At 40.9% G+C, this 22616-nt stretch overlaps 1 protein-coding gene across 1 annotated transcript in view; it reads left to right on the forward strand.

The window, feature by feature from the left end:
- Positions 1 to 22616, forward strand: part of LOC139383279 (interphotoreceptor matrix proteoglycan 1-like) — a 37486-nt gene that overhangs the window by 12921 nt on the left and 1949 nt on the right. Inside the window, exons 5-14 of the mRNA XM_071127726.1 lie at positions 1250 to 1290; positions 1375 to 1424; positions 1536 to 1694; positions 6839 to 6912; positions 7172 to 7380; positions 7459 to 8187; positions 8312 to 8871; positions 20468 to 20687; positions 21105 to 21315; positions 21679 to 21864. Coding sequence (XP_070983827.1) covers positions 1250 to 1290; positions 1375 to 1424; positions 1536 to 1694; positions 6839 to 6912; positions 7172 to 7380; positions 7459 to 8187; positions 8312 to 8871; positions 20468 to 20687; positions 21105 to 21315; positions 21679 to 21864 — 2439 coding nt within the window. The remainder of the gene's footprint in view (positions 1 to 1249; positions 1291 to 1374; positions 1425 to 1535; positions 1695 to 6838; positions 6913 to 7171; positions 7381 to 7458; positions 8188 to 8311; positions 8872 to 20467; positions 20688 to 21104; positions 21316 to 21678; positions 21865 to 22616) is intronic.

The following is a 22616-nucleotide window of genomic DNA, read 5'->3' on the forward strand; positions in this document are numbered from 1 at the left end:
AAATAGATGGTACAAAAAAAATTCTAATGAATGTTTCATACCCCACAGATATTTTTGATTTGACTACAAAATTCTAAAATGGCTGGCGACCATCTACAACTCCAGAGACTAGACAAGCCTTTCAAAAGAGCTGTTCATAAAGGTTTAAATTCTAATGGTAAAATGTCATCAAGACCAACAACACTCTCACTTGCTGTTTCAGCAAGCACAATTGGTAGAGGGCAAGAACAGAAACTCAAATGACCCTCTTCATCTCCCTAAACTGATGGAGTCTGTACATCTGCTGGCCTGATTTAACACATAACCATATTGGAAGGAGGGGGGGGGGAGTGCTCTCTAAATAATGCTAATTTAACCACTCTCCTATTTGTTTAGAGTGCAATTTGTACTGCTACAGTGGTAAATATGAAAATAAAAGCTTATTCTAAATTAAACGAACACCCTCACTTCTGTGTCATGGTTTAAAAATATATATAATAATGTGACTGTGCTTGTCATCCCTGTACAATCCCGTATTTCAGCCCCTTCTCTCAACTTCTTTTTTTTTCTACATAAAAATACATTTTATCAGCGATATGCATTGATCAAGTGTAGACCTAATGACAATTACACTTTTTGGTGTTTTGTAACAAATGACTATTTCCATACAGTGCATTCAGAAAGTATAAACACCCCTTGACTTTTTCCACATTTTGTTGTGTTGCAGCCTGAATTTAAAATGTATTACATTTCGTCATAGGCCTACACACAATAACCCATAATGTCAAAGTGGAATTGTTTTTGAAAATCTTAAAACAAATTTATTTAAATCTGAAATGTCTTGAGTCAAAAAGTACTCAACCCTTTTGTTATGGCAAGCATAAAAAGTGTTTTCACTTTGTCATCATGGGGTATTGTTTAATCTATTTTAAATTCAGTCTGTAACACAACAACATTTGGAATAAGTAATGGGGTATAAATACTTTCTGAAGGCACCTCATCTATACCTACCTCTTTCACTCCAGTATCCCTGCACATTGTAAATATGGTACTGGAACTGACTGACCCTGTACTTACTTTCTTGTGAACTTATTTAAATGTTTCTAATATGTTTTTGTTCTACCTTTATGTTGTTTTTTGTATTACACTATTATTGATTTCTGCATTGTTGGGTTTAGAGCTGGCAAGAAAGGCATTTCACTGAACGTGTGTGTGAGACTCTAAAACTTGACATTTGAATTGTTGCAAAACATGTATTTTCAATTTCCAGGGTTGAGGTATCAACAGCTGGAAGAACTGAGATTGAGAAATGTAAGTACTCCACATCCATCAAGGCAGTATGCTCAAAGTAATAATACAAAATTCCTGAATGAATGCACAATGCTCACTTTGTAGGCTCGAAAACTCCATCAGAACAGTTTATCATTCCGACTGAAGCAAAGGAGGTAAGTTTAATCATATTTTCTGAGGTCTACCTTGCCTTGGCTTTATAATCTTGACTGAACGTTGACATTGATGGCCATTGAAAATGACACTGCTGCTTTTGCTTTCCACAGATAACAGACATTCCTAACATTGTATCAGAGGAGGCGATTATTGAGGAGCAGATAGTGGAGTTCAGTGTCACCATAGCAGACTCTGGCTACAGTGAACTTGTTCTGAGTGACCCTGCAGCTCCCCAGTACCATGACATCACACAAGATCTCCATGATACGGTGAGGAGAACAGAGAGGAAAAGTCTTAAAGGCCCAGTGCAGTCAAAGACTTGATTTTCATGTGTTTTATATATATTTCCATACAACAAGGTTGGATAAATACTGTGAAATTGTGAAAATTATGATAATGCTTCAGTGTATGTAGTTTCAGTGTATATAACGTGAACACTGGGAGTCGGGAAGCAAGTACAGGGAGTGCAAATGTAATAATAAATAGAACATAGTACAAAACAAGAAACACAAAAAGTGTACAGACATGAAACCGAAACAGAATCAATAACACCTGAAAGAACCAAGGAGAGTGACATATATAGGGAAGGTAATCAGGAAGGTGAAGGAGTCCAGGTGAGTGTCATGAGGCACAGGTGCACATAACGATGGTGGCAGGTGTGCGTAATGATGAGAAAACTGGCAATGTCGAGTGCCGGAGAGGGGGAGCGGGTGTAAATGGGACAGTGTAAGAGCTGTTTGAAAAGACAGCATGAAATTTCTGCCTGTTTTTGGTGGGATGGAGTTTAGGCCTGCCTGGTGAAATCACCAGGTGGTAAATTAGTATTTAGACCAATAAGAAACCGTTCCAAACCTATCTACCTATAACAGCCCGTTTTCAGCCCGTTTTCAGTTTTAAGACCACTCCCAAGCTGTCCTAGCTACAGTGGGGCAAAAAAGTATTTAGTCAGCCACCAATTGTGCAAGTTCTCCCACTTAAAAAGATGCGAGAGGCCTGTAATTTTCATCATAGGTACACTTCAACTATGACAGACGAAATGAGAAAAGAAATCCAGAAAATTACATTGTAGGATTTTTTATGAATTTATTTGCAAATTATGGTCTTTTACATCACACTCTTAAGTGTAATACTTTAATTGAAAGAACTGTTGGCCGGAAATTAGGCCTTGTGTGGGACAATCTTTACAATCCCTCACTGTATGCTCCCGAGTGGCGCAGCAGTCTAAGGCACTGTATCACAACTGGCCGTGATTGGTCCCATAGGGCTGCGAACATTTGGCCCAGCGTCGTCCGGGGAGGGTTTGGCCGGGCTGGCTGTCATTGTAAAATAAGAATTTGATCTTAAAACCTCTTAGGGACCGCTCGAATCCCGTTAACGGAATAGATCTGACAACATCCGGTAAATTGCAAAGCTCGAAATTCAAAAATACTAACTAAGTAATATTAAACATTCATGATGATACAAGTGTCTTACACCATTTAAAAGATACACTTCTTGTTAATCCAGCCGCTTTGTCAGATTTAAAAAAGGTTTTATGGCGAAAGCATACCATACTATTATCTGAGGACAGCGCCCCGCTTACAAAACCATGAAAAACATTTGCCAACCAAACAGATGCATAACGAAAGTCAGAAATAGCAATTAAATAAATCGCTTACCTTTGAAGATCTTCATCTTTTTGCAATCCCAAATGTCTCAGTTACACAATGAATCAATGTTCGATAAAGTCCTTCTTTATGTCTCAAAATGTAAATTTATTTGGAGCATTTGATTCAGAAATACACCGGTTCCAACTCACCCAATATTACTACAAAGTATCTAATAAGTTACCTGTAAACTTGGTCCAAACATTTCAAACAACGTTTCTAATCCAACCTCAGGTACCCAAAAATGTAAATAATCGATCAAATTTAAGACAGAATCATCTGTTTCCAATACCGGAGAAAAACAACACGGAGGGCGCTCATGTTCACTCGCATCAAAAGTCCTTCCGAGTGACACATGGAATGAATAGGACTACTTCTTCATTTCTCAAAAGAAAAACATCGAACAATTTCTAAAGACTGTTGACATCTAGTGGAAGCCATAGGAACTGCAATTTGGGTCCGAATAAATCGGGTTTCCCATAGAAATGCATTGGAAAATCCAATGACCTCAATTTTTCCCCCCTTGATAGATTGTCCTCGGGATTCACCTGCCAAATCAGTTCTGCTATACTCACAGACGTTATTTTAACAGTTGTAGAAACTTTAGAGTGTTTTCTATCGAAGTCTACCAGTTATATGCACATCCCAGCTTCTGGGCCTGAGTAATAGGCAGTTTACTTTGGGCATGCTTTTCATCTGGACGTCAAAATACTGCCCCCTAAGAAGTTTTTAACTGACTTGCCTAGTTAAATAAATAAAACAAAATATATACAATTGAAGTCAGAAGTCTACATACACCTTAGCCAATTACATTTAAACTCAGTTTTTCACAATTCCTGACATTTAAGCTAGTAAAAAGTCCCCTTTCTTAGCTCAGTCAGGATCACCACTTTATTTAAGAATGTGAAATGTCAGAATATTTGTAGAGAGAATGATTTATTTCAGCTTTTATTTATTTCATCACATTCCCAGTGGGTCAGAGGTTTACATAAACTTAGTTAGTATTTGGCAGCATCGCCTTTAAATTGTTTAACTTCGGTCAAACATTTCAGGTAGCCTTCCGCAAGCTTCCCACAATAAATTGGGTGAATTTTGGCCCATTCCTCCTGACAGAGCTGGTGTAACTGAGTCAGGTTTGAAGGCCTCCTTGCTCGCACACGCTTTTTCAGTTCTGCCCACACATTTTCTATAGGATTGAGGTCAGGGCTTTGTGATGGCCACTCCAATACCTTGACTTTGTTGTCCTTAAGCCATTTTTGCCACAACTTTGGAAGTATGCTTGGGGTATTTGTCCAATTGGAAGACCCGTTTGCGACCAAGCTTTAACATCCTGACTGATGTCGTGAGATGTTGCTTCAATATATCCACATAATTTTCCCTACTTCATGATGCCATCTATTTTGTGAAGTGCACCAGTCCCTCCTGCAGCAAAGCACCCCCACAACATGATGCTGACACCCCCGTGCTTCACGTTTGGGATGGTGTTCTTCGGGCTTGCAAGCCTCCCCCTTTTTCCTCCAAACATAACGATGGTCATTATGGCCAAACAGTACTATTTTGTTTCATCAGACCAGAGGACATTTCTCCAAAAGGTACGATCTTTATTCTCATGTGCAGTTCCAAACCATAGTCTGTTTTCTTTCTGGCGGTTTTGGAGCAGTGGCTTCTTCCTTGCTGAGCGGCCTTTCAGGTTATGTTGATATAGGACTCGTTTTCCAGTGGATATAGATATAATTTCCTCCAGCATCTTCACAAGGTCCTTTGCTGTTGTTCTGGGATTGATCTGCACTTTTCACACCAAAGTACGTTCATCTCTAGGTGACAGAACTCGTCTCCTCCCTGAGTGGTATGACGGCTGCGTTGTCCCATGGTGTTTATACTTGCATACTATTGTTTGTACAGATGAACGTGGTTTCTTCAGGCGCTTGGAAATTGCTCCCAAGGATGGACCAGACTTGTGGAGGTCTACAATTTATTTTGGCTGATTTCTTTAGATTGTCCCATGATATCAAGCAACGAGGCAAAGAGTTTGAAGGTAGTCCTTGAAAAAAATCCACAGGTACACCTCCAATTGACTCAAATGATGTCAATTAGCCTATCAGAAGCTTCTTAAGCCATGACATAATTTTCTGGCATTTTCCAAGCTGTTTAAAGGCGCAGTCAACTTAGTGTATGTAAACTTCTGACCCACTGGAATTGTGATACAGTGAGTTATAAGTGAAATAATCTGTCTGTAAACAATTGTTGGAAAAATGACTTGCACAAAGTAGATGTCCTAACTGACTTTCCAAAACTATAGCTTGTTAACAAGAAATTTGTGGAGTGGTTGAAAAACGAGTTTTAATGACTCCAACCTAAGTGTATGTAAACTTCCGACTAACTGCGAACGTCTAGCAACCCAAAGGTTGCGTGTTTAAATCTCATTATGGACAACTTTAGCATTTAACCAACGTTAACCAGGTAACGTTAACCACCTAGGCTAGCTAATGTTAACCACCTAGCTAACGTTAGAATTAGCTACCTAGCTAACATATCACACAAAATGGATAATGGATATCCACAAATGAATACATGCCATACGAAACATAACCTATACTAATTGGAGTGCCATGGATTTCTGTTTACTATGTTACGTCTACCCTTGAGTCCAGGTTGAATGACTGCCTTTTGCTAGTCTAGCAATACTAAAGGTGATTTTCCATCTAGACTTGCCAGTGTTTGGCTCCAAGTCAGAGCAGATCCGTCGGAGCCATGGCCCAGTGAGACAAGGGTCCAGGCCGGGTTTGATGGAAATAGAAAAGTCTGAGCCTTTAGGGTAAAACACTGAGGTAAATTCTCAGTGGAAATGTGCAGTAACATCCCAAATGAGCTTGTGCTTTAAAGGAGCTTATGATAAAAGGTAGACAAAGGGTAAAGCCAGCAATGTATTGGGCAACATCAAAAGACTGCATTAGATTTGTAAACCCCAGAAAGATAAAGTTTGTAAACCTCATGAATGATTCCTAGAGAAAAGGCACCCCTTTCGGATAAAGAAGAAATTCACAAAAGCCTGACGGCGCATAGAGGATTCTACAGTGACAAATCTATACTGAGTGTACAAAACATTAGGAACACCTGCTCTTTCCATAACATAGACTGACCAGGTGAATCCAGGTTAAAGCTATGATCCCTTATTGATGTCACTTGTTAAATCAACTTCAATCAGTGTAGATGAAGGGGAGGAGACAGGTTAAAAAAATGATTTTTAAACCTTGAGATAATTGAGACAAGGATTGTGTATGTGTGCCATTCAGAGAATGAATGGGCAAGTGAAAATATTTAAATGCATTTGTACGGGGTATGTTAGTAGGTGCCAGGCACAGAACTGCAATGCTGCTGAGTTTTTCACACTCAACAATTTCCTATGTGTGTGAAGAATGGTCCACCACCCAAAGGACATCCAGCCAACTTGACACAACTGTGGGAAGCATTGGAGTCAACATGGGCCAGCATCCCCGTGGAACGCTTTTGACACCTTGTCGACCATGCCCCTACGAATTGAGGCTGTTCTGAGAGCAAAAGGGGGAGGGATGCAACTCAATAATAGGAAGGTGTTCTTAATGTTTTGTACACTCAGTGTACATTATACTGCAGGCCACTTATTTGTGTTTGCTTTTTCTCTGTGTTGGCTACATCGTTTCCAATTGCGTGATGTTATTTTGTTTAGAGTGATTACTGCCCCAGAGAGAATGCTAAACATAACCATCAGATGTCTCTCTTTTCCACAGATGGTTCACGTTTTTGACAAACTTCCTGGTTTCAAAAATCTTCGTGTTTTGGGATTTCGGTTGGTTGAATTTCGGTAGGTTGTTCAAGGAAATGTGAAAGTACTAGGAAGTGAGCCAAATCTTTCATTTAATTGAACAGGCTCCATTAGTCATAGCATCACTGCTCAGAGAGTGTACTGTATATGTCATTAGCAAAGTAAAAACAAAGCAGTGATATATTAGCCAGAGGTATTTCAAACTTTGGTCTTTGCTATATTTGCTAAAATACTAAGATAGGAAATACTGTGAAAAAGGCATGCTATTTCTCCAATATAAGCTCTGCTTTGTTGACAGATCTGATGATGTGTCAGTCCGCTATGCTGTGGTGTTTGAGACGAATGGAGAAGACCGTGAAGAAGAATCTGTTTCCACTATAGAACCAGGCATAAGAACAAGGACAGTTGTTTACACAAATGGACACAAACTGAAAGATATGGTTTCCAAGGCCTTAAGCGTGGAGACGTCACTGCCTGTGGAAATACACACACTCAGTTTTGAACCTGGTAAGCTTCATTTAAAGCTCAGGTCAATTGGGATATAATCATTGAGGAGAATGCTAACTTTTCATTTTCCCCCTTCAGATCCCACTGTTTCTCTAAGAGAGGAGTTGGAAGCGACAACCTTGGTAACCTTGCCAGAGGAGGGTGTCGGGCACACTGAAGTTTTTTTCCCAACTGTTGCTGTCGGAGAGGACTATCTTGAGGCTTTTACAGACATGCCTGAGGAATACATCATTGTCCCTTTCAGTGACTCAGTTATTGTTCTTCCTGCTGAGGCTACCACTGCCTCAGCCCCAGATACACCCCCCGCGGATATTAGTGAGGGTCGTCCCTCAGTAGAAGCAGTAGAGGAGACTGTAGTGGATGCTAGAGATGAGACAGTTGATGAAGAGGCTACAGATGAGACACTTGGCATAGAGGAGCCTCCAGTGGATGTTACAGGGGAGATGATTGAGGTAGAGGAAACTGTGGATGCCACTGAGGAGACAATTAACATGAAGCCTGCAGAGGATGCCACAGAGGAGACACTTGATATAGAGGAGACTGTGGATGCGACAGAAGAAGACTACCTTTGGGTTTGGCCACCAGTAGCAACAATGGCGGCCATTACGGAACAGCCTGCCACTGAGGAGACACTTGATGTCGAGGAAACTGTGGCTGCGACAGAAGTCTACCTTTGGGTTTGGCCACCAGTTACAAGAACGTCTGTTATGAAACAGCCTACCACAAAATTGATTACTCCCTTTCCTCCTGAGAAAGATGTTGTAGATGAGGAAACCATCCCAACTGTTGAACCTGAGGAAGATGAAGGTAACATTCCTCTTATAACGCGAGTGACAACATTTATGGGAGCATTTTTTGATTTTAATTTCAATCTTTTTGATTGAAATGGATTTGAATGTCATTTTCTGATATTTTTGATTTTCTTTAAAAGGACCCACAACTACTGAGGCGGCTTTAGAGGAGCAACTGGACAGAGACAATCGAATTATCACCACTACAGCATCTCTAGACGTAGAACCTGCATCCATCGGAACATTCACCACTGCTACAAAATCACAAACCATGCCTTCATCGGAGGATGACATCATCCAAGCAGAGCCTGAGGAAATCCCCTCAGCATATTTTCCCCCTATAGCCCATGGACCTTCAGAAGGAGGGGACACCACCCGAGAACAGGAACCACTTGAGACGGCCGTGGATATGTCTACTGATGACTCTGACATGCAGGAAGACATAGAAAAGGTAGAAACGGACGGTACAGAAGCAGCCGATACGCTGGATGAGTTTGGCAGTGGATTGGAAGGTCCATTTGAGTCCACTGCAGCCCCCGGACTCGGACACATGAGCACCCCTTTAATGGCCACTACTGAAAAGGACAAAGAGATGGTGGTTTTCTTTAGTTTGCGAGTCACTAACATGATGTTTTCCGAGGACCTGTCCAACAAGAGCTCTCCTGAGTACAGGTCATTGGAGAATACTTTTCTTGAGCTGGTAGGTATATTATGTTTCTGCATGCCTTGTTCTAGAAGAAAAAGAAACGCACACCTATTAAGACGAGGTGCTGGCTAGCGGAGTAGAAGACTTGAAAATAAAAGAGAGCCGCACATTCCTAGAGTGTGCGGCTCCCTTTTATTTTCAAGTCTGCATGCCTTGTTGTCATACCTGTATTTTTTAGCTCCAAACTGTTTGATAATCTAATTGTGCAGTTGGATGTGGTTTGAAGTGACACCTCAGTAAGAACTAAAGATTTGAGTAGCCCCAAATGACAAGAGGCTATTTTTTAACATAGACAAGTGATGTAAGCCTTAAGGCGTCTGCATTAGAGGTCAACCGATTATGATTTTTCAATGCCGATACCAAAAATAGCCGATACTGATTATTCGGCCGATTTTTATATATATTTGTAATAATGACAAGTACAGCAATATGGCGGCAGCATAGCCTAGTGGTTAGAGCATTGGACTAGTAACCGAAAGGTTGCAAGATAAAATCCCAGAGCTGACAAGGTACAAATCTGTGTTCTGCCCCTGGACAAGGCCGTCATTGAAAATAAGAACTTGTTCTTAACTGAATAAAGGTAATGTACTGAATGAACCTTTTTATTTTACCTTAATATAATACATACATAAAATCTAATTAGTCTCAAATAAATAATGAAAGATGTTCAATTTGGTTTAAATAATGCAAAAACACAGTGTTGGAGAAGAAAGTAAAAGTGCAATATGTGCCATGTAAAAAGCTAACGTTTAAGTTTCTCGCTCAGAACATGAGAACATATGAAAGATGGTGGTTCAATATTCCCGGTTCTTCAAAAATCCCAGTTAAGAAGTTTTAGGTTGTAGTTATTATAGGAATTGTGAAGCTTTGACTATTTCTCTCTATAGCATTTGTATTTCATATACCTTTGACTATTGGATGTTCTTATAGGCACTTTAGTATTGCCAGCCTAATCTCGGGTGTTGATAGGCTTCAAGTCATAAACAGCGCTGTGCCTCAAGCATTGCTAAGAGCTGCTCGCAAACGCAGTAAAGTGCTGTTTGAATGAATGCTTACGAGCCTGCTGCTGCCTACCATCGCTCAGTCAGACTGCTCTATCAAATATCAAATCATAGACTTAATTATAAAAAACACACAGAAATACGAGCCTTTGGTCATTAATATGGTCAAATCCGGAAACTATCATTTAGAAAACAAGACGTTTATTCTTTCAGGGAAATATGGGTGGCAACCCTAAGTGTAAATATTGCTGTTACATTGCACAACCTTGAATGTTATGTCATAATTATGTAAAATTCTGGCAAACTAATTACAGTCTTTGTTAGGAAGAAACACAGTTCGCAATGAGCCAGACGGCCCAAACTGTTGCATATACCCTGACTCTGCTTGCACTGAATGCAAGAGAAGTGACACAATTTCCCTAGTTAATATTGCCTGCTAACATGCATTTATTTTAACTAAATATGCAGGTTTAAAAAATATACTTCTGTGTATTGATTTTAGAAAGGCATTGCTGTTTATGGTTAGGTACATTTGTGCAGCGAATGCGCTTTTGTTAAATCATCAACCGTTTGGCGAAGTTGAATTAGGCTGTGATTCGATGATAAATTAACAGGCACTGCATTGATTATATGCAATGCAGGACAAGCTAGTTAACCTAGTAACATCATCAACCATGATCAACTAGTGATTATGTGAAGATTGATGTTTTTTTACAAGATAAGTTTAATGCAGCCAGCAACTTACCTTGGCTCATTGCAGCCACAAGGTCCTTTTGACGCTGCACTCGCGTAACAGGTGGTCATCCTGCCACGCAGTTTCCTCATGAAATGCAATGTAATCGGCCATATTTGGTGTCCAAAAAAGCCGATTACCGATTGTTATGAAAACTTGAAATCGGCCCTAATTAATCGGCCATGTCTGTAATCGGTCGACCTCTAGTCTGCATACTAGGTTCGGTTTTCTCCTAGCAGAACTCGGCTAGGCGAAGCGAACGTCTATGCCTTGCATACTCCCTTAAAAATACAAATTGATGTTTGTCCCTCATGAGACGCCGTACAACAACATAGCCATAACAGTTCCTCAAAATAGCCTGAACTCTTCTAAAAAAAAAAATCCAGAAATCTGTAATTAATGTTGAAGTTAGTTGCACAGTTTAACATCTAACTAAGATGTTTGGTGCAGTACTTCTCAAGTGAAACAAATGGCATGAAAACTCTTCCTCTATGGTATATATCTTCTACATACTGTGCAGGGATGGAAACAGGATTCCCAAAAATGTAACAAAAACCCCCCCAAAAACTTCCAAACTACCAAAAAATTCATAAATAAACTAAATCAAACAACGTTTCTGTTAAAAAATAAACCAGATCTGACAGATCTGACACAGGTTCAAGGGGAACCTGAGAGGGCGGGTCTTCCGGCGACAGTACCCCTTACAAGTCTTCAGATGTGAAATCCTTAAGTCCCAACAACTTTTCTGCCACAATAATGTCCAGTTTCTTAGACCTCTTTGAGACTTGTGCCGTACAGTTTATAACTGTGGCAATGAATGCCACAAAATCCACCTTTTTATCACACCGGGTATCTTTTGACTGGCAGCAAACATTTAATACAGTCCATTACCATATCTTCACTAGCATCACTTGTTTTCTCAATTATTTTAATCGCCTCCACATAGTAGTGCTAGAGGCGTTACTACAGACCCTGGTTCGATCCCGGGCTGTATCACAACCGGCCGTGATCGGTAGGTGTATGCCGTCACTGTAAAATAAGAATTTGTTCTTAACTTACTTGCCTAGTTAAATAAAGGTTCAATTGAAAAGGAGATTCAATTGACCTCTCTAACTTGTTCCACCTCAATCTCCTTCATCCTAACAGGGCACTCCAGGAACTCGGAATCATGATCCCCACCACAATTGCTTTTACACACCGTTCTTCAATATACTCTGTCTGCTAGCACACACTTGAAACATGGCCAAATCTTTCACAATTCTTACACTACAATGGTTTGGGGACACAAAACCATGCTTCACATGCGTAGGTATTTGCTCTTTATCAAAAAACAACAGGACTGACAGACTTGATTGTTTTTCTCCATTCACCCAGCGGGTCTGATGCCGGGCACCAACCACACCAGGAAGTTTTCTTCATCAAAATAAGACTGGTCACTCTGAGAGACTCCACTTTTCCCAGCGCATACATCAGCATTTGACACCTGAAATGGGTTTCCCACATATCCATCTTTACTCGACAAACACATCCCAACAAGAAGCGATTCATTATGAATCATACACATATCCTCCACTCCAATTTTAGAGTAGAGGATATGTGTAACAATTTTATTTTTGTTCCAGTTTTTGCAACCACCACAACATTCGTCTTCACCAACTTTGCTTGACCCGCTGCTTGATTCAAACTCAGCATCCAATTCTGCCATCTTTTTTCCTGGACCGGAACCGTAGTCCTCAAAACTTATCGTCTCTCGTTGAATGACAACAAACACTTAATTGAAGATTGTCTACTGTTGACCAATCACGATGAATGGGCGTAGACTTCAGCTACCAAACTTCGGCATGTCTCAAGAAAAAATAGGGTGTGCTCAAACAGCCTCCAAAAAGCCTACCAAACACCAAAACGTTGTCATAATATATGTCCAAACTGTTTAGACTGGGACACACACGGTTAGCTTTATCCTCACTGGTGCTATATCTTAATGCATTGGTGGAAGTTCTCACAGTTCATCAGAAGTCCTGTCCATATAAAATCTGGCTACATTTTGTTTTACTTAGAACCATTTCTCTGAGCCCAGACACTCACCAAATACTGGAGCCAATAATCGGGGACTGGAAGACAGAGAATGTTAGCTTCAATATCAGTATTTCCATTATGGAACTACATCTTCCAAGCATCAGAGAGAGCATGACCTATCTATTTTCTATATTTTCTGTACATACAGTTGAAGTCGGAAGTTTACATACACTTAGGTTGGAGTCATTAAAACTAATTTTTCAACACTCCACATATTTCTTGTTAACAAACTATAGTTTTGGCAAGTCGGTTAGGACATCTACTTTAATTTTTCCAACAATTGTTTAGAGACACTTGTATCATAATTCCAGTGGGTCAGAAGTTTACATACACTAAGTTGCAGCTTGGAAAATTCCAGAAAATTATGTCATGACTTTAGAAGCTTCTGATAATCCCGGGTGGCGCAGTGGTTAAGGGCGCTGTACTGCAGCGCCAGCTGTGCCATCAGAGTCCCTGGGTTCGCGCCCAGGCTCTGTCGTAACCGGCCGCGACCGGGAGGTCCGTGGGGCGACGCACAATTGGCCTAGCGTCGCCCGGGTTAAGGAGGGCTTGGTCGGTAGGGGTGTCCTTGTCTCATCGCGCACCAGCGACTCCTGTGGCGGGCTGGGCGCAGTGTACGCTAACCAAGGTGGCCAGGTGCACGGTGTTTCCTCCGGCGCATTGGTGCGGCTGGCTTCCGGGTTGGATGTGCGCTGTGTTAAAGAAGCAGCGGCTTGGTTGGTTGTGTATCGGAGGACGCATGACTTTCAACCTTCGTCTCTCCCGAGCCCGTACGGGAGTTGTAGCAATGAGACAAGATAGTAGCTACTACAACAATTGGATACTACGAAATTGGGGAGAAAAAGGGGTAAAAAAAAATAAAAAAATAAAAATAGAAGCTTCTGATAGGCTAACTGACATCATTTGAGTCAATTGGAGGTGTACCTGTGGATGTTTTTCAAGGCCTACCTTAAAACTCAGTGCCTCTTTGCTTGACAAGCTGACATCATGGGACAATCAAAATAAATCAGCCAAGCCCTCAGAGAAAAAATTGGAGACTTCCACAAGTCTGGTTCATCCTTGGAAGCAATTGCCAAACGCCTGAAGGTACCACATTCATCTGTACAAACAATAGTACGCAAGTATAAACACCATGGGACAACGCAGCTGTCATACCGCTCAGGAAGGAGATGCGTTCTGTCTCCTAGAGATGAACGTACTTTGGTGCGAAAAGTGGAGATCAATCTCAGAACAACAGCAAAGGACCTTGTGCCACTGGCCGTCGCAGGTCCATTTGTCATTGTTTTTGTTTTTGTTTTGAGGAAATTAGCGTCCAGCATCGTGGTACATTTTGTTTAACACTCTTCTACCTCACATGCAGTGGTGACCGAGGGAAAAAACTGTGTTCGTTGTTTACAATAGCGTCTTTGTTGTAATATCCCAAACGGACGTGGCAGTTTCATCGCTGTGGATTTCAGCTTTAAAAAGTTTAAAAACAGTGTCAGAACCAAATATTTGCTGGATTTTTATTTTATTTTTAGGTACATCCAACTATTGTTGACAGCTTAGATTTTGCTTGGAATAATTATTTATCTTGTGCTCTTTTGCTTTGTATTCCACAATGTTTGTAATACATTCTGACTAGTGTGCATGGAAATTATTATTGTCGTATGTTGGCTTCTTACAGTATGTGTGCATACGTGTGAGTAGGACTCTAGTAGTGAATAAATTGTGCCTTTGGTTTGATGAACTGAATAAGTGCATGATATTGCAAAAGCAGGAAAGTCTCCATCTTTTGTTCCATGATGGGAGTGAGCTTTATTAAACTCCCTTATAGCTAACTGTATGTGGACAGCCCTGGGTGGTCTGAATCTGGGGTCCCAGTACTATAGGCAATGTTTGCCTAAGGGGGTTTCTGACTGAGTAAGAGGCTTTAGGTAATTCTGGTTAGCACAAGCACAACACATGTTCTACATGAGTTCTCTTTTTTTTGTTGTGGTCTCAATCCACTTAGTTCAAGATCAGTCAATTGTGTGTGTTTTTAGTGTGCACGAACATGCATGCATGAGATTTTAGGTACATCTTTTGAGGATATAGGCAGGATTACAGCTAATGGCATGGGTAACTCAATTGGTTCAAGTGCACAAGAGAGAACAAGTGCTTAGGGAGTGAGCTTTTCTCCCAATACAAGTAGGTTGTAATGAATTGGTACGTCGTCACACTGTATACCTCTGCCTAGTCAGCTCTACCAATGCTATGTTTGACAGCCCTGCCTAGTACAAACTATAATCACTTAAACCCATGACTCTCTTTTAGAGTTGCGAATTCATACCAATTGCAATTTGAATCTTTGGATTCTTCCAACTTGCACTCATCGATTTACATCAGTGAAAGTAATATCTGTTGATGTTTGTATTTAGTTTGACAGTGGGAAATATACTTGTATTCTGCAGAAGTGCCTTAACTTCGTGTTATGTAAAGTCGTCAGCTTTGAACTTGGGATGTACACTGAGTATACCAATCAATAGGAGCACCTTCTTGATATTGCCCTCAGAACAGCCTCAATTCGTTTGGGCATGGACTCAACAAGGTGTTGAAAGTGTTCCACAGGGATGATGGCCCATGTTGACTTCAATGCTTCCCACAGTTGTGTCAAGTTGGCTGGACGCCCTTTGGGTGCTGGACCATTCTGGATACACACGAGAAACTGTTTGACGTCAAAAACCCAGCAGCATTGCAGTTCTTCACACAAACCAGTGCGCCTGGCACCTACTACCATACTCCGTTGAAAGGGACAACAAAAATATGCCTTGCCCATTCACCCTCTGAATGGCACTCATACACAATCCTTGTCTCAATTGTCTGAAGGCTTTCATTAACCTGTCTCCTCCACTTCATCTATACTGATTGAAGTGGATTTAACAAATCAAATCAAATTTTATTTGTCACATACACATGGTTAGCAGATGTTAATGCGAGTGTAGCAAAATGCTTGTTATTCTAGTTCCGACAATGCAGTAGTAACCAACGAGTAATCTAAACTAACAGTTCCAAAACTACTACCGTATACACACAAGTGTAAAGGGATAAAGAATATTTATATAAAGATATATGAATGAGTGATGGTACAGAACGGCATAGGCAAGATGCAGTAGATGGTATCGAGTACAGTATATACATACAGTGCCTTGCGAAAGTATTCGGCCCCTTTGAACTTTGCGACCTTTTGCCACATTTCAGGCTTCAAACATAAAGATATAAAACTGTATTTTTTTGTGAAGAATCAACAACAAGTGGGACACAATCATGAAGTGGAACGACATTTATTGGATATTTCAAACTTTTTTAACAAATCAAAAACGGAAAAATTGGGCGTGCAAAATTATTCAGCCCCCTTAAGTTAATACTTTGTAGCGCCACCTTTTGCTGCGATTACAGCTGTAAGTCGCTTGGGGTATGTCTCTATCAGTTTTGCACATCGAGAGACTGACATTTTTTCCCATTCCTCCTTGCAAAACAGCTCGAGCTCAGTGAGGTTGGATGGAGAGCATTTGTGAACAGCAGTTTTCAGTTCTTTCCACAGATTCTCGATTGGATTCAGGTCTGGACTTTGACTTGGCCATTCTAACACCTGGATATGTTTATTTTTGAACCATTCCATTGTAGATTTTGCTTTATGTTTTGGATCATTGACTTGTTGGAAGACAAATCTCCGTCCCAGTCTCAGGTCTTTTGCAGACTCCTTCAGGTTTTCTTCCAGAATGGTCCTGTATTTGGCTCCATCCATCTTCCCATCAATTTTAACCATCTTCCCTGTCCCTGCTGAAGAAAAGCAGGCCCAAACCATGATGCTGCCACCACCATGTTTGACAGTGGGGATGGTGTGTTCAGGGTGTTCAGCACCTTCTTCCACATGTTTGGTGTGTCTCCCAGGTGGCTTGTGGCAAACTTTAAACGACACTTTTTATGGATATCTTTAAGAAATGGCTTTCTTCTTGCCACTCTTCCATAAAGGCCAGATTTGTGCAATATACGACTGATTGTTGTCCTATGGACAGAGTCTCCCACCTCAGCTGTAGATTTCTGCAGTTCATCCAGAGTGATCATGGGCCTCTTGGCTGCATCTCTGATCATTCTTCTCCTTGTATGAGCTGAAAGTTTAGAGGGACGGCCAGGTCTTGGTAGATTTGCAGTGGTCTGATACTCCTTCCATTTCAATATTATCGCTTGCACAGTGCTCCTTGGGATGTTTAAAGCTTGGGAAATCTTTTTGTATCCAAATCCGGCTTTAAACTTCTTCACAACAGTATCTCGGACCTGCCTGGTGTGTTCCTTGTTCTTCATGATGCTCTCTGCGCTTTTGACGGACCTCTGAGACTATCACAGTGCAGGTGCATTTATACGGAGACTTGATTACACACAGGTGGATTGTATTTATCATCATTAGTCATTTAGGTCAACATTGGATCATTCAGAGATCCTCACTGAACTTCTGGAGAGAGTTTGCTGCACTGAAAGTAAAGGGGCTGAATAATTTTGCACGCCCAATTTTTCAGTTTTTGATTTGTTAAAGTTTGAAATATCCAATAAATGTTTTATATCTTTGTTTGAAGCCTGAAATGTGGCAAAAGGTCGCAAAGTTCAAGGGGGCCGAATACTTTCGCAATGCACTGTATAAGATGAGTAATGTAGGGTATATAAACATAAAAGTGGCATAGTTTAAAGTGGCGAGTGATACATGTACAATGGGGCAAAAAAGTATTTAGTCAGCCACCAATTGTGCAAGTTCTCCCACTTAAAAAGATGAGAGAGGCCTGTAATTTTCATCATAGCTACACTTCAACTATGACAGACAAAATGAGAAAAAAAAATCCAGAAAATCACATTGTAGGATTATTTAATGAATTTATTTGCAAGATTTCTGGCTCTCACAGACCTGTAACTTCTTCTTTAAGAGGCTCCTCTGTCCTCCACTCGTTACCTGTATTAATGGCACCTGTTTGAACTTGTTATCAGTATAAAAGACACCTGTCCACAACCACAAACAGTCACACTCCAAACTCCACTATGGCCAAGACCAAAGAGCTGTCAAAGGACACCAGAAACAAAATTGTAGACCTGCACCAGGCTGGGAAGACTGAATCTGCAATAGGTAAGCAGCTTGGTTTGAAGAAATCAACTTTGGGAGCAATTATTAGGAATTGGAAGACATACAAGACCACTGATAATCTCCCTCGATCTGGGGCTCCACGCAAGATCTCACCCCGTGGGGTCAAAATGATCACAAGAACGGTGAGCAAAAATCCCAGAACCACACGGGGGGACCTAGTGAGTGACCTGCAGAGAGCTGGGACTAAAGTAACAAAGCCTACCATCAGTAACACACTACGCCGCCAGGGACACAAATCCTCCCGTGCCAGACATGTCCCCCTGAATAAGCCAGTACATGTCCAGGCCCATCTGAAGTTTGCTAGAGAGCATTTGGATGATCCAGAAAAAGATTGGGAGAATGTCATATGGTCAGATGAAACCAAAATATAACTTTTTGGTAAAAACTCGTGTTTGGAGGACAAAGAATGCTGAGTTGCATCCAAAGAACACCATACCTACTGTGAAGCATGGGGGTGGAAACATCATTCTTTGGGGCTGTTTTTCTGCAAAGGGACCAGGACGACTGATCCTTGTAAAGGAAAGAATGAATGGGGCCATGTATCGTGAGATTTTGAGTGAAAACCTCCTTCCATCAGCAAGGGCATTGAAGATGAAGCGTGGCTGGGTCTTTCAGCATGGCAATGATCCCAAACACACCGCCCGGGCAACGAAGGAGTGGCTTCGTAAGAAGCATTTCAAGGTCCTGGAGTGGCCTAGCCCGTCTCCAGATCTCAACCCCATAGAAAATCTTTGGAGGGAGTTGAAAGTCCGTGTTGCACAGCAACAGCCCCAAAACATCACTGCTCTAGAGGAGATCTGCATGGAGGAATGGGCCAAAATGCCAGCAACAGTGTGTGAAAACCTTGTGAAGAATTACAGAAAACGTTTGAACTCTGTCATTGCCAGCAAAGATTATATAACAAAGTATTGAGAAACTTTTGTTATTGACCAAATACTTATTTTCCACCATAATTTGCAAATAAATTCATTAAAAATCCTACAATTATATTCTGTGGATTTGTGTACATAATTTGATATTTAGAAAAACATTATTTTCGTGACATATTGTACTCTACAGTTTTCAGTTATTTGCTCAAACAAACATCGCAAGGTTATTGCTGTACGGACCTAGCTTGAGCAAAGCAGGATGTTAAGACGAAAGCACAGCGAGGATGGCTAACTTGTTGATTTGAAATGTTGAGACAAATGGATGTACAGTGTCTGAGAAGTGCACCTGTCTAGCAGTCCATTTGCTGGAGGCCTTACTATAGTATGGAGCATGGTGCTCTGTTTGTGTGGTAAAGGAGGTTGTATGAGGCCCATGGTGACCTGGCCTCTGCCTGCCAGTGATAAGTGGAGTAACCAGATCAGATAGAGCTCCTTAATGCCTCGTATCTCTTTGTATACAGGCATGGAACAGTTGAGTGAAGGCACCGTGGTCTCTCCTCACAGTAATTGGTTTTCCCTGCAGTTACTTGTCTAAACGCAGGTGCCTTACTCTTGAAGACAGAGAGCAGCTATAATAGCAATGCTCAGTCTTATTCTCGCTGGCAGTCAGGGACATTTAAAAAAATTGCCAATCACGTTTTAGAAATGGACATGATAAATGGAGATTCCATAGATTTGGCTAAAATACAGAGCTTGACGGATTTGAGATTGTTCTGGTGGACTTGAACTGTTGTATTCCTGGTTTTTGTATTTGTTTCTTGGACAGATTGGTTGTCGTACAGGTCTCAATGGCCTTGCATTCTCGGTTTCTTATATTTGAACCTTTTTTTCTCTTTTAACGTGGAACAGACACTGCTTGACTGTACAATAACACCTTACATAATAGTTGCTAACTAATGCTGGGTTTTGTGCTACATTTGGTAATGCTGATCATTTCCTTGTAATTTGCAGGATTTACTTATTGTGATGAATGATATTATGTATACATGCATTTTATCAGTAAAAAAAAAACCCTGACCTGAATACAACTGCTCAGTTACAACCTGTATAGATGTAGAACTGGCAGACTGTGATACAACTGCTCAGTTACAACCTGTATAGATGTAGAACTGGCAGACTGTGATACAACTGCTCAGTTACAACCTGTATAGATGTAGAACTGGCAGACTGTGATACAACTGCTCAGTTACAACCTGTATAGATGTAGAACTGGCAGACTGTGTGGTCCTCTACAGCTTTTGACGTGTTCCAGATAATGTTCTCCAAATCTTGGTCCTGGGAGGAAACAGATGTGCAGTTTTCTTTGAAATGAAAAGGTCAAATGAGAGACAAAAAAAGTGGAACTTTTTAATAAAACATTCAATTGAACTTTTATGCTCCCAGGAGCCAGATTTTAATTCACTAGTCCTTCGTCGAGATGGCATTGGTGATGATTTTTAAAGATGACCTTCATGTAAAATACTGTATGTCAAATTGTCATACCGTGTCCCAAATGACCATAATCATTTCGGATCGAAATGGTATGTTTGCCATTTTATTGAAACTAAAAGCGAATCAAATCAGATAGTTTTGAATGTCAACAGAAATAGTAGTCAAATTACCATGAGAGAGTGGAAAGACAAATGTGACTAAAAGAAAATTGACGAAGCATTAAATGTGTGCTCTATACATACAACATTTTGTTCTTTTCCCTCTTTTCCAGATTCTCCCATATCTGCAATCTAATTTGACAGGATTTAAGCAATTGGAAATCCTCAACTTCAGGAATGGTAGTGTTGTGGTGAACAGCAAGATGAAATTAGACAAAGATGTGCCACATAACGTGACACAGGCCGTGCACTGTGTGCTCGAAGACTTCTGCAACACTGCGTCTAAACGACTAGACATTGAGATTGACAGTCGCTACCTGGACATAGAACCTGGTAAGATATCTCTCTCTATATCTATATTGGCCTCAGAAAGTCCTCACTCTCCTATGTGATGGGGGATATCATAGACAGAATCAGCTCCTATCTAAGTTATGGCGTACCAGAGGTCCCATGTCTTAATTATACTGTACTTCTAGAACGCTCAATCTGGAAAGGTCAAAAGAATGCATGCCACAGCTTTGTCCTCTGCGAATCATGTCAAAAATTATTCTCCAATAAAGCCTCACAAGCACTTCTCCGGCTGAAACCGAATCACCTGCACCTTATTTAAAGCAGACGCCTTCATTCACATCAATCAATGTGTCCTCTAGTTTGTCCTTTGCATGTGAGGACAATGAAGGAACAAAACAGGGAGAGACAGGCGGACAGCATTTAATTAATGCAAATGATTTATCTTCTTACTCATTTCAGCTGACCAAGCAACTCCCTGCAAGTTCTTGGCCTGCAATGAGTTTTCCCAATGTGTGGTAAACAGTTGGACTCAGGAGGCTGAGTGTTTGTGTGACCCTGGGTACAGCACTACGGATGGCCTGCCCTGCCAGAGTATTTGTAACCTGGAGCCACACTACTGCTTCAACGGGGGCCTTTGTGACATCATCCAGGGCCATGGAGCCACCTGCAGGTACCACCGAGCTAAAGGATCACGCAAACAGAGATAGCTATGGTCCTAACCAGTGGATGCTGCCGAGGGGAGGACGGCTCATAATAATGGCTGGAATGGAGCGAATGGAGTGGCATCAAACCATGTTTGATGTATTTGATACCACTCCACTCATACCGCTCCAGCCATTACCATGAACCTGTCCTCCCCAATTAAGGTGCCACCAACCTCCTGCGGTACTCACCACTTACAAATTGAAACCCTGACAACAGCTCTTCTTGATGTTGTCTAGCAGTAAAAAGGCTTTTTGATGTATTGTTACCATAGTAGAAGACCAACAGCTGATAGGGTTGACTCTAATCCTGTTTTCTCTTTAACATTTAGATGTCCTGTCGGGAAATACTGGCACTATCACGGAGTGCGCTGCAATGAGCTCGTGTTGCTGCCTGTAGACCCAACCATTTCCATAGCCTTGCTGGTGGGAAGCCTTACCTTGGTTTGTGCCATCATAGGCATCTTGGTATTCATAAACAAGAAATGTATCGGGACCCGAAAGACCGTGACTTTGGTGTAAGCAGGCCTTTTTGAACCTTTATTTGTTTTAGAGAGTTTTGCCTCCGATAGCTCTACCAGGTTGTCGTTTCACAGCTTTGTTATTACAGCCGTATCTGCTTCATATTATAGGCACACTCTAGCTCCCTATGCCTTTGGGAACACATTGAGTGAATCCTTTTTTTTTTGAAAATGACAATGGTGTCTTGACTCAAGTATCCAGCATAAGTACCCCATCAACATGGAGTAGTTGTGCTGGTTCTTCCCGAACAGAGCAAGGAGCTTTTCGCTCAATTGAAAATGTACATCTAAGTATTGAGCTAATCTATAAAGCTCAATTGGCCCCACGTTCTAAATAAACGAATACTACTAGTTCAAACCTTAAGCAATCACCTAATATCTACTGACTCTGCTTATGACAAATTATTATTACGAGCCCCAGGAAATAACTTAGTATCCTTTCTATAGTAAGAATAGGGTTGACAAAATAAGAAAAAAGAAGAGCTTAAATCTTTGAGATTTAAAGTAAAGCTTTAAGGAAGTAAAGTACTCACAACAAAAATGTTCTGTGGTATATCTTAAAAATATCCAGAACCAATTACATAAAGAAAGGCTTAAGAAAACACTCAGTGAGCACGCAACGCATTGCCCGAGGAAGACCAATAGGTTGAGACGCGGTGCGTGCTCTCCGAGTGTTTGTTATGTGATACGTTTTATTTTTTGAAGATAAAGCACTGAGTACTTTCCTTCATTAAATCTCTTTTTTTCAG

The sequence above is a fragment of the Oncorhynchus clarkii genome, chromosome 25 (genome assembly GCF_045791955.1).
Source record: "Oncorhynchus clarkii lewisi isolate Uvic-CL-2024 chromosome 25, UVic_Ocla_1.0, whole genome shotgun sequence".
NCBI classification, from domain to species: domain Eukaryota; kingdom Metazoa; phylum Chordata; class Actinopteri; order Salmoniformes; family Salmonidae; genus Oncorhynchus; species Oncorhynchus clarkii.